At 36.3% G+C, this 14,517-nt stretch overlaps 1 protein-coding gene across 1 annotated transcript in view; it reads right to left on the bottom strand.

Moving 5' to 3' along the window:
- The window catches only part of ASAP1 (ArfGAP with SH3 domain, ankyrin repeat and PH domain 1), a 147,942-nt gene that overhangs the window by 28,549 nt on the left and 104,876 nt on the right, over positions 1 to 14,517 (bottom strand). The window contains 7 exon segments of the mRNA XM_050313880.1: positions 1,264 to 1,331; positions 3,559 to 3,674; positions 5,220 to 5,305; positions 7,761 to 7,947; positions 8,515 to 8,606; positions 9,747 to 9,880; positions 11,426 to 11,589. Coding sequence (XP_050169837.1) covers positions 1,264 to 1,331; positions 3,559 to 3,674; positions 5,220 to 5,305; positions 7,761 to 7,947; positions 8,515 to 8,606; positions 9,747 to 9,880; positions 11,426 to 11,589 — 847 coding nt within the window.

Below are 14,517 nucleotides of genomic sequence, written 5' to 3'. Positions count from 1 at the left end.
CCCAATTGTGTGCTGTACAGCTGATCTGTTTTTCAGTTGACAGAATACTCAAACTACTGGAGACAGCACTTACACAGCAGACGTGGCACTAACTGAGAAGTCAGTGACAGTACACCTTATCAGCCATAGCAAAATGTTGACTTGTATCCCCAGAAACATGGAAAATTATTTACATTTCTGAAGGATAAGCTGTTTTGATTATGCAATGATTAATTCATGACAAGAACTTTCAATTGTCAAAGGAAAGGTATTAAAATTACCAGCTATGGAGCAAAAGTAGATATCCTTGGATCATCAAAATGAGGAAAAAAAGAAATAGAATTAAGTAGCAAGTGACAACTATTTTGTAAATTCTCCTGGTTTTGTTTAGCATGTGTAACTGCCACACTACTTAGACTTTTTAATACCTTGGCAGTAATTAAAGTCACTTGCCTACTTAATGTGTGCTGGTGGCACCTTGGAGGGCCATGAACAAACAAGTTTGTTGGTCTGATGCAGAATCCTTATTCCTGGCTAACTGCTTCAGAGGAGTGCATGGGAAAACCCTAAACACATTTATTTCTTGAACACCAATAATTTTCTCGAGTGGCATCTGTTAACATCCCTCACATATTCTCAAAATTCCGCAAGGTTTCTGCTCTGATCATGTTCAGTAGAGGGACAAAGTCCCATAGAAGCTGGTGTTCTACATTTTTTTGGTATACTAACTTCCAGATATTACACTTTTGCTTCTTTCTCCATTGGGGAGTTTTAATTTTAAGTTGTTTCAACTCTCTTTGTAAGAAGACTTTCTCCATCTCTGAACTACCTGTCCCATTAAATAAGAAAAGCTAAAGCAGGAAAAGACAAACAAAGATCCAGACCTAAAAGGTCTTGACAGATTTAATATTACAGAGCATTGTTTTGTACTTCTGATATAAAAGTCTTTAAAAAGAACTTCTGACGTGATGAAGCCCAAATGTCCTTGAATGATTTATTTATTGGTATATGTAACCCTCCAGTATTTAAGGTCTTAAAATACCATGGTGAAAACAACTAGTACTGCCAATAGAAGTGAGATACTTTACTTAAAGTGTTACAAGGAAAATTACTGTTATGTTTTAAGTAAGAAAATATTCACCTATGGTAAGGCCTTCAGATCAGCACACAGCCAGTTGGTAGCAATACCACATCTGAGATAAGTGGTAAGGATATATTAAGTAGCTCACATTTTTAAAGCAGTAAACATTCCCCTTGCCTTTCCCCCCACAGCTCCCTTCTTACCAGTTCCTCGCACTGGGCAGCTTTCACTCTTTTCGCTGTGTCCAGAGCTGTCTCTCCAGCTTGGTTTACTACAAAATTAACAACACAAAAAAGAGCAATTCTTTGAGATGTCAAAGGAAACAATTCATTAAGTTTCACTACTTGTAGCACAGTAACTTCTAAAAGTGATCAAAAATATCTGTTTATTATATAGTAGCTGCATCTCTCCAAGTTTCCACTCAAAAGTGCTCAAGCATTTTGTATCATCAGGTTCTTTCTGAACAGCAGCATCTGCTGGGACAGTTCCCAGATCCCTCCTAACCATCCTAGCAGAAAATATAAAGAAAATTTGGTCATTTCAAGTTCCAAATTAACACCTTTGCCAATAAAACTCTGACATGAATAAGCAGGAGAAGCAAGTAGAAGGGTAAAATGGCTCAAGAAAGAATACTATTCTAATATTAAAAAAAAAAAAAAAGGTTGATCCAAGCACATTTTACTTTGATTAATATTTAGAGGTTTGAAGCCTTAATTTGAAGACATTTGAACAAGAATAAATTTAAAACTTTCTAGATAATTTGTCTTTATAAAGGCTATAAAATGGTTTACAATTTAAAATAACACCCAATCAGAAAGAAAGCAATATCTGAGCCCTCTGGAAGGTCCTCTGGCATAGCACCTAATGGAATCCTTGCTAGATGCTCAGGTAGGAAGTCTCAAGAATCAAAAATAACCCCAACATTCGAACCTTATGTGGATAAACTTAGGTAAAATGTACATCAGCAAATGCCATGGAGCTGGAACAGAGAGTGGTTTACAGCACATCCAGACTGTAAAGCATTTCTGTGATCAGGAACTGAAAACAGTCAGGCTGAGGTCTCACAAGCACATATGTCTGTGTGAAATATTACACAGAGAACTCCAGTCCTAGAAAATACAAAGCAGTAATCTAGAAAGGCCTATGACTTTGAAAGAATTAAGATCCCTAGAAGAAGGATTTCCTTGTGGAAAGATCTTTGAGATGGTTCACAGGTTTAACACAAAAAGGAATGAAAATACAGTACTTCCTGAGTAAAGTTAACATACAGATAGCTTAAGGGACTACCTAAATTCCAAACATTCAGCTTTTGAGTATAAACCTGATGTCTTAAGGTCTAAAGACAATATACAGTGCAGAAAAAACAACACAAAGAGGGCAACACCCTCTCCCCCCAAAAAACAAAACACCTCAGAAAGGTGAGAACACTCTTCTGGCATCTACATAGCAGAGCACTCAATGGAGGGACCAATAAACTTGCTTTGACTTGTTCAGCTAGCTTTCTCATTATAACTGCTAGAAAAGGTCACATTAAATTCTTTGACTTATGATAAGATATTCTAAGGATGTATAAGAAGGCCAAGGAAACCAATGACTTCTGACACTAAGCCACGCAAAAGTTTTTTACCAGGAAGTGGAGGAAAATGATGGCAATGAAGAAAAAGGGAGAAACCAAATTTCACACACTGCAGTTGCATCAACTATTGAAAAAACTTGTCCCCTATACCATTAACTGAATGCTAATGTTTTACAGACATGTTGATGACATTTAACTCCTGAGCCTAACAAGCTGGGATTCATGGAATGCCTCCCTAACTCACAAAATATGGTAGGGAAAGGAGAGAAGGTAGAAAACAGGATATTATCCTAAGTGTGAGCAAATAGAGATTCTATCTCTAATTAAACTTTTGGTAAGCCATGATGAAAAATGGACTAATGCAGGCACAGCAAGTGTTATACCTGTCTCATACATGCAGATGGCAAGGAGAAACAGAAAGGTAGCTAAGAAAGCTGATCCCTTCCCTGAACAGCGACAATGGTGGCTGGGACTTGCTGGGTGAAACCACAGTGCCAGCTGCCATTGATGTTAACAGAAGAATTAACTGTTGTGTACACAAAACCCACACGTATTTAAGAGTGGAATTAACATGAGCAGTCACTTGAAGCATTATAACATACAAGTTCTAGATGAATTTTACAACATAAACAATAAACCTAAATTCCAGGCAATTTACAATGGGTCAGAAATAGAGCTCTGCAGAAAAACTTGTTTACCATTAGTATTTTGTATTAGAAATCTTTGTAACTATTATATTGTAAGAATTTAAGTTCCATTTCTTAACTGAACGTTGCCTTTAGGTTTGTTGGTGACAAGGTCTTCATCTTTTTGACACAGTTTTAAAAGCTTACTTACCACAGGGACATAAATAAAAGTGGTTAAAATAATGGAAAGAAATTTTAGGAAATTTTTATTTCCTAGTTTTAAATACTGAACTTACCTAAATCAATAGTTGGCTTCCCCCTCAAAAGCAATTTCAAACACTCAGGTTTATTGTACATACTGCAGTAGTGTAGAACTGTATTACCCAATGCTGTTTGTTTGTCCAGGTTTCCACTAAACACAAAAGAAAAAACAAAGAAGACAAATATAGTAGCTGTGCTATTCACTTCAGATTCAGTATGCCTGTAAACAATAAATTATTAGAATCTTTACTGGACAAACACGAAGTAGGAAAAAGAAATATTTTTAAATTGAACATTACTTTCAAAGACTATGAAAAATAGCTCCAAGGACACTGGAAATACCTGAGCTGCCATTGAAAAGGACTGTGAATCTACAAATATTCAGTAAAAAAATTAGTGAAGTGAGACTCTAATATTCAAGCCTAATCCTCTGTAAGGCCATTCCAGTTGTTTTCCACCTGCCACTTTATTGGAATTTCTTTTTCAAACATGCTAAATTAGCCCAATAAAAATATCTGAAAAATCATTCTGATACAGTTAAAATAGATTAATAAGTCCTATGCAATCAAAGAAATATGAAAAGGGTGGCTGTGAGAATGAAAATTATTAGGATATACACTGAGTTAGGGGAAAAAAACAGCTATGGAAAAAGATTCACACAGCTTTTTAAAAGCTGAACTTCCTTCAATTTTCAAGTTCTAAAACCAGGTTTCTCCAAAAATGTCACTGACGTTTTGGGATCAATATAATACACTTATAAAACAGCAAAGCAAAGCTCAGGAGATGACAGCTTTTCCCAGTGTTACCTATACTGCACACTAAGTGCAGAGCCCACAGGGTTGTAAAGGTGCTCTTAAACTTGAGACTGAGACAAAAATACAGACAACAGACAGAAACACATACGAAGACTATAGTTGTCTGAAGAAACTATGAAGCTTCATAACTAAACAAAATAATTTTAAATAATAATGCAAAATAAAAAATTCTTTAATAATGCTCAAAATAATAATTTGGGCTTCTAAAACATTTCTTAATTTACAGTCTCAAACAGTTTGCAAATATTTGTAGTTTATTTTTTATTTGTTACTTCAATAACACTCTACCATAATCAGTACTCACAATTTTCTTAGGGTTTTTTACTTCTATGAACACATCCCTTGACAACAAAAAATATCTCAGTCAATAAACTAGATGCTGAAAATTACTAATTAAGAAGTTAATGCTCTCAATAGCTTTAATACAGTTTATTAAATATTGGAATACATTTTTCAAAGTCTATCTATAGCCTGTTCATAATTTTCTGGGAAAGATCCTTGTTTTCTACTCACAATTTCTTTTCATATGTCCTGCATTTGGCACATTTCCTTGCCATCCCTCCTCTACCTGAACTATTCGTTTGCATTGCTTCATGTTGTCATGTGTTCTAAATCAATGCTCTCCTGTGCTCTGCAGAGTTTTTCCTTTCATCCTGTTTTTATATAACTGCTTTCCATGTTTTTAATCTACATGTCTTTCCCTCTCTCTACTCATTAGGAGCACAAAGGTCAACTCGAAGGTGCTAAATTATGCTCTTTTGGAACACATCTAAGGAGAAAGATTACAAGTGATGAGCAATCAGCATCCAAGGCACTGCCAGGATAGCTCTGGACATTTACATTTTTCATGCACAATTTAATGATAAATGAGCAACCCATACCAGTTTTGTACAAGGAAGTCAACCAGATGGAGAGAGGTTTGGTCAGCAGTCCGGACTGCTAAATGGAGTGCTGTTTCACCCGGCTCCTAAACACATGTAAACAGAAGTTAGATTTCTTTGTCTTGCTTCTGAAAAGCTTGTTATATCAGACCTAACAAGATACACGTCATTCACTCTTTTACAAATCTTTCAACAGAAAAATACTACTAGGAAATGATGGTGAAAATAGTTATTGCCTTTCGTATCTTTAAAAGACGCCATGTGCTTCAAGGGAAATGCCATCATACTTTCTGAGATCACAGCTTTCTCAAAGCCAGTATTCCCTTTTCCCCACTGGATGGAACAATCCTGAGAAGCCTTTAACTATTTTAGCTACTAGTAACTACTATTTTAGCTGCTAGTAACTAAAAGGGATCCTGTCAGGAATACTGAGTGAGTTTACAGTACTTGTTGCTCTATGAGCCCCTGGTGAGCACTAAGCACAGCCACAATACTATTTCCTACAAAACCAAGGGAAAAAACCCACCACAGAAATCAGCCCCACATACATTAAATCTCTTATAGACTTGAAGAACAGTTGAAATTGGAAAGGACCTGTGAAGATCATCTATTGCAACCTCCCTCCTAAGCAGGGCCACCTAGGACCAGTTTCCTAGGACCATGTCCAGATGGCTTTGGAATATCTCCAGGGACAGAGACTCCATAAACTCCCTGGGCAACCCATGCTTGTGCTTGGTCATTTTCACAATACGAAAATGTTCCCTGATGTTCAGAGGGAATCTCCTGTGCCCATTGGCTCTAGTCCTGTCACTGGGCACCACTGAAAAGAGCCTAGATCTGCCTTCTTTGTACCCTCCCTTCAGGTATTTACATGCCATGATGAGATCCCTCTGAGCCTTCTCTGAGCCAAACCATCCCAGATCTCTCAGCCTTTCCTCATATGCCAGGTGCTCCAGACTCTCACATGTCTGTGGCCCTTCACTGCACTCTCTCCAGTATGTCCAAGTCTCTCCTGTTCAGGGGAGCCCAGAGCTGGATACAGCATTCCAGCTGTAGCCTCATCAGTGCTGAGTAAAGGGAAGGATCACTGCCCTCAACCTGCTGGCAATGTTTCAGTGCTGCTAGAATACCACTGCTGGCTCATGCTCAGCTTGGTGTCCACCAGGACCCCCAGGTCTTTTTAGACCAAGCTGTGTGGTTCCCAGCATGTATTGGTGCATGGGTGGTTTCCCCCAGATATGGGGTCTCCTTGTTTGACTTGAACTGAGTCATAGTTTATTTTCTATATATATCATGTGCAGTAATGCATTTAAATAGAAAAGCTGTTTAATTCCATTTAAAAGTTGCAAAAGAAGTTAATCTAGATCTAGATTTCATTAACTCCAATTGATCATAAAGGACATTTTATAAAAGCATATTACAGTATGTATACTTATAATTAAAGTCCCAATTTAGAAAAAAGATATCACCTTATTAAACATCAGAGAATTTACAGTGGAGAATGCTGCTATAAATGTCCTAACTGCAGACTACATTTCACTTGGTGCTTATACCTTTCTAAGTATCACTGCCTGTAAGAGCTGAGAAGGACTGAGGAGCTAATTCTGTGGTAACTGCTGTGGATGACAAATACAGAAAGCTTACCCTGCAGTTAGAGAATTTGTCATGTGTTTCCACAATAAGCACTCTGTGATAACTCAAGTGCTGAGACTATACTGAACTTATCCCCTTCACTTCATACAGACACTTCATACTGTGTCCTTTGCCATGTTAGCTATTTTCACACAACTGATTGAAAACATTCTGTGACATCTCTCCAAGTTGGGTTTAAAAGTGATGGGAGAAAACATTGCCAAGCAAGTGGTTACACAGCATTGATTATCTATAAAAACATGTTATTTTGCTCATAAGCAACATTTCTCCATGAATAATTGAGGTCAACCTGGACTGATTTCAAAAAAAAAACCCGACTGTTACTGACTTCAGAAGTAAGATCAAGTATTCAGGACTTTATTAAAAAAAAAAAAAAACAAACCAAAAAAAACCCTCTTTCTAGTTGAAAGACTCTATACTTCTGTAAATGTTTCATCAGAAGCTGTGAGGGTATCAGATTTATTCTGTCGTCAGATACAGTAAATAGAGACTTGTAGACAGTTAATAATGTTTTCCTTCAGCAACTATTTTAAAGGCAGTTTTATCATCAGGTGATATCAGGTGACCCTGAGCTATCAAGTCAAGTGTCCTTTCTCTAGGCCTTTTCCTAAAGAAGACACACTGCAGAACAGGTGCTTTTCAACATATTAAAGTTGCAGCAAGAAGAGTGTATATTGCATTTCACACTCCTTTAGACCAACTGATTACAAAAGATAGTGTTCTTTTCCCTCTCCACAAGGATATCACATTAAGGAAAGAAAATAAATCCTCACCCTTTTCATCTGTTATTTTGCTTGCTTTAGCATCTAAAGTAGCTAAAGCCTAGGTCCTGGGCACTTTACAAATACACATTATTTAAAATACTCTTTGTTTACCTGATAAGCTTACCTGTCCAGGTTCCAACAGTGGCTCCATTAGCTCTACCCCCTCTGCATAGACTTGAATTAGTGCAAGTAAATCCCTGGATTTGACAGCCTCAAGTAATTCACTCAGTTTAGCTGCTGCAGATGCACAAGTCTTCCTAGAGAACTTATGATCTACATATTTAGCAGTGATAAATTCTTTACGTGCAGTCCTGTGGGGTGTGAAAATAGAGCTTGCTTTAGAAATTTTTAGAAAAATGGGTCAACGATTTTAATTTGCAATCACCTTGTCTAACTTGAGAGATGAGAAAGGAAAGGAAAGCTATCTGATAAAAAAATCTGTTATTTATTGTTATACTCCAATGTCTTTCTTGCAAACAAATGCAAAATACAGTAAGTACATTGTCAAATTTATCCTCTCTTCTTGTTATATATGAAAATCACTCTGACTCTGGGGACTAACACCAAAGGAAAAACAGAGCTGGTGTCATTTAGTCCGACTGTGTTCATTACCTGAGGGGATGCTATAAAACTCAAACCCATTCAAGATTCAAACAGTGAACCTTGAAACCCAAACTTAAAATTTTTCTGCACTGAGAAGCTGAGGTAGCTAAAATGTGGCAACATATCTTATAAGAAACTCCACAGATGGAGTAAAAATCCCCATTCTTCTGCCATTCTAGCCTTCCTCTAGCTTGGTTGCTGTTTAAGACACTTTATATCAAATATACATTCCACAGTAAACTTCATGTTAAAGATTTTAGAGATTCAAGACTTACATATCACTTGATGGACTGGGTTTAGGTGAAGGACTAGGTAAATTCCCTTCCATAATATCATTAAAACTAGTATTTCCTACATTCTTGGCCAGCTGAAAAAAGAAAAAGAATAAATGAGGGTGATGGCTTTTGGGGTCTAACAGCAACCTAAAAAATGGACTATTAATGTGCATTTTCCACACTATTAATATAAGATGAAACACGCAGGACTGCGAAATGAAAGCACAATGATTGCAGGTCAATATAGAGCTATTAAAAAAACCTCTAAGTGTAAATTCTATCATCTCAGAACTTGTACAATAGACTTCACAGTCACAACTAATTATTTGTATTTCAGGTCAATCTGCCTCCAACGCCAAACCCAAAATGAGAATGAGGAACCAGCAGTATGAACATTGAAATGGTGCTAGTACACCGATTAGGAAGCTACTTTTGGAAATAAGTTGAGACCTACTGAAGGTCATGCTTAGCAAAATTTGATTTATATTAATAGTAACTTTGCAAACAACTTAGTATTTCAAAGAGAGAGATAGTGCTAATGCTGAACCTATACCCAAATCCAGAACTGCCTTCTATCCTCACTCAATTTTCCCATATGAAATTTATGTAGCAAGTATCTTTTCTCAGGTCAAACATAGAGGGGAGAGATAAACCTGCTACAACTGTTTCTTTTTTCTTTCTCCATATCTTTTTGGTGGTTTTGGTTTTGTTTTGTTTTGTTTTTTTTTTTTTTTCTTTTTAGTAGTCTCACATCAAATTCCTTTCACACCTTTAATATTATACTGTTTCTTCTATCAAATTAAAAGATTCATCCAACATTTTTCTGTCAAAATTAGCAACAGTCATTCTCACTTGCCAAGTTAAATTATATTTACTTTATTTTTTAATTGTGTGAGATTTTAGACTGCCCTCATTCAGGATCAAGGTCAGCTATTGAGAGGCAAAATTCTGATGTCACTAATCACAACAGATATCAATACTCATTCTGCAAAACCCCAGGAAATGAACATGAGAAGTGAGAAATCACCAAAAGCATCAATAATAAATAATATTATCTAATATATAATTATGCTTCTATAAAATACATAAAAAAATATGAAGGAGGTGTTCTGCAAAAACACATTCCTTGAAAAAATTAACTGTAAATTATATATCTCAATCCTTCCTATATATTTATGTCATCAATTGTCTAAAAAAAGCCCCCAAAAGTAATCCAAATTAAAGAAACTTACCAAGAGTTCAGATGTTCCTAATTTGTCTAATTCCAAAGACTGGATTCGAGAAATATGGACACCCATTTCTCTGTGTATTCCAGAACACTCAATGCAGGTTAAAATGCCCAAATTAGTTGATAGCCATGTTGGATCTGTAGAATTGAAAAACAGTGTATTTAATCAAAGTACAAGAAAATGTTTTCAGTGGTGGTAAGAAATCCCAATGTATTCTGAAATGATTCCTCATTTAATGTTTTAAAGAATGGAAATGTATGGAATATTCTTAGGTTTTTCTCCAAACTGCAGTGCAAATTAACCACAAATTGCTACCAATGGAATTAAGTTTTTCAGATTTAGGGACAGTCCCAAAGGCACTGAATTTAGACTTATAAATTCATACTGCATGAATATATTTCAATACATTTAGGATTTGTTTCCTGTACAAATAACATAAGGTTTTTAATTCCTGTTTTTAAAAGGAACAGATCTCCTAATTTGACAACCTCTGAAGTTTTGAAATTTACTTATTAAACATTAAATAGTCCTTTATAAAAGATTAACAGTATCATTTACCAGTATGTAAAACAGTAGTATGTTGTAGAAAATTTAAGGAATGTTGGCTAGTCCAGGTAAAAAATAAATAAAAATAAATAAATAATTGCTGTCATGGAGATCTGCATGTAATATTAGAGTAGATCTTACACTATGAATGCTACATAAGAAGCATGACCAGTTTTTAAGGAAAAGGAAAAGCTCCAGACACACTTTGTACACATACATGTCTTCAAATTAAGCTCTTCCTTGGTCTTAAATAGTAAGCGCTGAAGCATTAAGTCAAGAGTTTTAAAGCAGCAAGCTGGGGTGCAGGAGTGAAGCTTAAAACTTCACTATAAATTAAAAGATGAATGAGAACTATAGTCTGAAGTTTCTGTAGCTTTACATGATGAAATAATTGAATGAACCGATTCCGGGATTTGACATAATTATATCCCAGTTTGTATTTTTACCTAGCTATTTCTTATTTGGATCAGCAAGTATCTGCAAGATACATACTATCTACTCAGTTCCAAATAAGCATCACGTTCTTCAAGTGTCTCTTTAGATGAGAAAGCTGCAACAGCTGCCAGATACCACATCAATTCAGTTGTGCTGGGTCAAGCTGCCTCTACGCAAGCTCTGAGTGACACATAACTGACCTGTAACTCTGTACTTCTGAAGATATTATCTTGGAGGATTTCATTCTTTGTACAAGACTACTTATTCCAGCTCTGAATAGTTGTGATACTGCAATTCAGTAGTCTCATGCCAAGATAAAACCTCAGAGTAAGATCCTGGCCAGGTCAATTTTTCCACAATCATTGTCTAAATATTACTCACTTCTACTTAGTAGCATGCACAGGATCAGTGATGCCAAGCAACTTCCATTCAAGTGCAACAAGCATCTAGACACAGTGCAACAAGAACAGTTCAAACTCCAGAGGGGCTTGAACTGCTGGAAGTAAGCACAGACAACACACAAAAATATTTTAGTGAATTAAACAGAACTAATGTAGGAAAGTCATATTTGTTCTTTTAAAAACAGGCTGAAAACTGAGAAACACATCACTTAGAAAATTAGTTTGCTCTCTATAAACACTTCTTTAAAGAAATTACTTAGCTTCCAACAAGAGGTTGATGACATGAACAAATTGAGATACCTGGTGAGCCACAATCACAACAGACTTCATTTCCGGGTAATCTCTGTATGTCATCAATAATGGCTTTTGTCAGATCCTCTAAACTGTTTTCCCCTGTGCTCTGTTCTCCACGGAATGCCATATTTAATGCTTCTTCTTTGCTGTTAGTCAATACTGATATCCATCTAGCACAAGATAAAGACCTTAATGAAGAGCTGCATTTGCAAATACAAGTTAATCTATAAACTGTAGAAAGCTCCCCAGGAACCAAATATTAGTGGGAATACAGGGAAGGACTCTATTGTGGGAGAGACTGAAGAGGGGAAAAAGTGAGAGACAAAAAGGAGAGATTTGAGAAAAGGTAAGTAAGAATGAGAAGAGACAAATAGTCTTAATTCTAACATCCCTTTGGTGAACAATTTTAAAGCCAAAGCAGTACAGTTCAAGTTCCTCAAGTAGGCAGAAGCTGTGGAAGAGAAAAGAGGCAATTAAAGCTCTTGTAAATTTAACTGTTTAAAAGGTGCCCAAAAATCTTCCTGAAGTCTCTCCTGTTATTAAAAGAGAAAATTATAACCCCTGCTTTCTCCACTGTGCATCTTTCTCCTCACAGAGGAAACAGCAAGCACCCCTGTGAATGTGTTGATGCCTTTTAAAATGCAGGCCTCTGTGCACTAATCAGAGTCAGGCTGTAATGCCCAAATTAATTGCCATGGCAACCAATGGAGTAAGGAAAAGAGGACGAGGACGACAAGAGAATAACCATATCAATAGCCAACACAGAATTTTAGAGGCAGCTCTTGACTGCAACAAATCAAGACTCTTTAATGATATTTCAGGCACTAGTTCCCCCACCCCTCCCAATCACTTGTTTACAGTCTTTGTTTACACAATAATGTTTTAATTAAAACCAAACAACCCCTTCTCAGTGGCTGTGGCACTACAGGTGGAAATAAAGAGGGAAAGCAGTTACACTAAAGACAAGCGCATTGCAGATTCGGTCTTGCTAATTTAGGAAAAAAAAAAAACCAAAGAAATCCTCACAGGTGTAGTGATTTCAGATGTTTTTAGATCTATTGCAAATACCCTTTTTTACACATAAATATTTTAAATTGGCAGAGTCCTCAAGGCATTTCATATTTACAATACCCAGATTGCCTGAAATCATCAGTCTTCTGAAATGTGCTAAAACTTGTACGCACACAAAATAATCTGGGAACTTGTGCTTAAAAGAAAATGCTTTAAAAATATCGAACAATCAACCTCAGAAACAAAAGAGAAATTTAAAATCTTGAACACAAATTTGCTCCATATTTTGCATGCTGAAAACAGTAAATTTACATTAATCTCTATCCCTTGTTACATGAGAAGAGCCCACACTAGATGGCATTCTTCTGCAACTTTTCAGAGGAAATCCATTGCTACTAAAAAAGAGGAAGCAGTGTCTTGCTTGTCTGTTATTATAGCAATGTTTGGTTAAACACACAGAGTAAAATAATAATTAAACTCAGACAGACAACATTTATTCTGACATTTGTTGACAATTGCTTTCAGGGTTAAAATTTGATTAGTTTGTTAAAAAGGCAGAATTTAAATAAAACTCAGCTACGCAGTAACAATTAAAAAATATTAGATGTAATTAAAATAAATACAACACAACTGAGCCAGCTGTTAGTTTGATATAGATTTCCTTATTACGAGTATCTAAACTGTCAGAACAACAATTTATTTTGGTCGCATTTGCTCAGGTAGAAAGAAGCTGCTCTTCGAGGCTGCCTGTCACTGGTGTCAGCTGTGGGTCAGAGCAAGGGGCACTGCAGTGCCAGCTCTTCCCAGACACGGCCCAGGCAGCACCGGCACAAGGACAGGCACACTCTGAATGACTGGTGCTGCTTGTGCAAGAAGTGCCCAGCTGGCCACCAGGCCTTCCTGCCAGGCTGTGCACTCAAAAATAAACAAATCAAATCAGTAAATACAGTATGTTAATTCAATGTCAATAGTTTATAAAACTGCCTTCTGATTGCTCTTCTTCCTCTTTTTCTTATCCGTATTAGTCTTTTTTTTTTTTCTTCCTTTATAAAGAAAATGTGTTTGCTTTATCTCACAACACTGCCAGTGCCAAAATAATATTTAAAAAGTTTCTGGTAATACTTTGTACTGTTCTCTCAAATAATTTTAAGTTTCTAAATTTCTTTAGTAAGACTTTTTAAAAGCCTTCTTGTTTTAGGACAAGAGGAAAAGGCCTCAAGTTGTGCCAGGGGAGGTTAAGATTGGATATTAGGAAAAATTTCTTCACAAAATGGGTTGCCAAGCACTGGAACAGGCTGCCCAAGAAAGTGGTTGGGCCACCATCCCTGGAGATATTTAAAAGGTGTGGAGGTGTGGCACCTGGGGACATGTTTTAGTTGTGGGCTTGGCCGTGCTTGATTAATGGTTGGACTCAATGACATTAAAGGTTTTTTCCAACCTAAATGATTCTATGATTCTATTCTATCTTAGACAATAGAAGAGGTTGTCCAATTGTCAATTATACTTGTTTTTCTGAATCTCAGAAGTTTCTTATGATCCTTCAAGGCATTTTGTTTGCTGGAGATTCCTGGTAGGGAAGAAACTCACAAGGGTAAACAAAATTCTGGCATCGTTGGTGCCTTCGGGAAACAGAAGGAATTTGTTATCTTGGATGGACCAGATTATCACTCAGATTCCTCTTATTTTTCTTCAGTATTTTCAAGCCAATAAAAACTCCTCTCACAAGAATAGCAAGCATTGCATTTTTTCAGTCTGCAACAAAAATTTATCTGTGTCTTCTGACAAGCACTATTGCAACATTGTTGTTTCCAGGTAAATGCATAAACAGAACAAGAATGGCGTAGTATCTTTCAAATAACTTTTTTTTTTTCAAATAACTTTTTTTTTTTTGTATGGAAGAAGCAACAGATAGTACCAAGACCTTCCAATTCAATTTTTCCAAAGTAAAAAATGCCTGAGGACTGCTGCTAAAACCTAGACTGAAGTTATATGTGTGTTTCTTCATAGAAAAATTTCTCAATCTATCTTTGTTTATAATCCAGGTGTTTCCTGTAGAAATGGATATACCCTTGATCTTCAAAAAGAGG

Source organism: Myiozetetes cayanensis, unplaced genomic scaffold, assembly GCF_022539395.1.
Source record: "Myiozetetes cayanensis isolate MyiCay16 unplaced genomic scaffold, myiCay2020 scf1, whole genome shotgun sequence".
In the NCBI taxonomy this organism is placed as follows: domain Eukaryota; kingdom Metazoa; phylum Chordata; class Aves; order Passeriformes; family Tyrannidae; genus Myiozetetes; species Myiozetetes cayanensis.
This window is presented reverse-complemented; position numbering and strand designations above follow the sequence as displayed.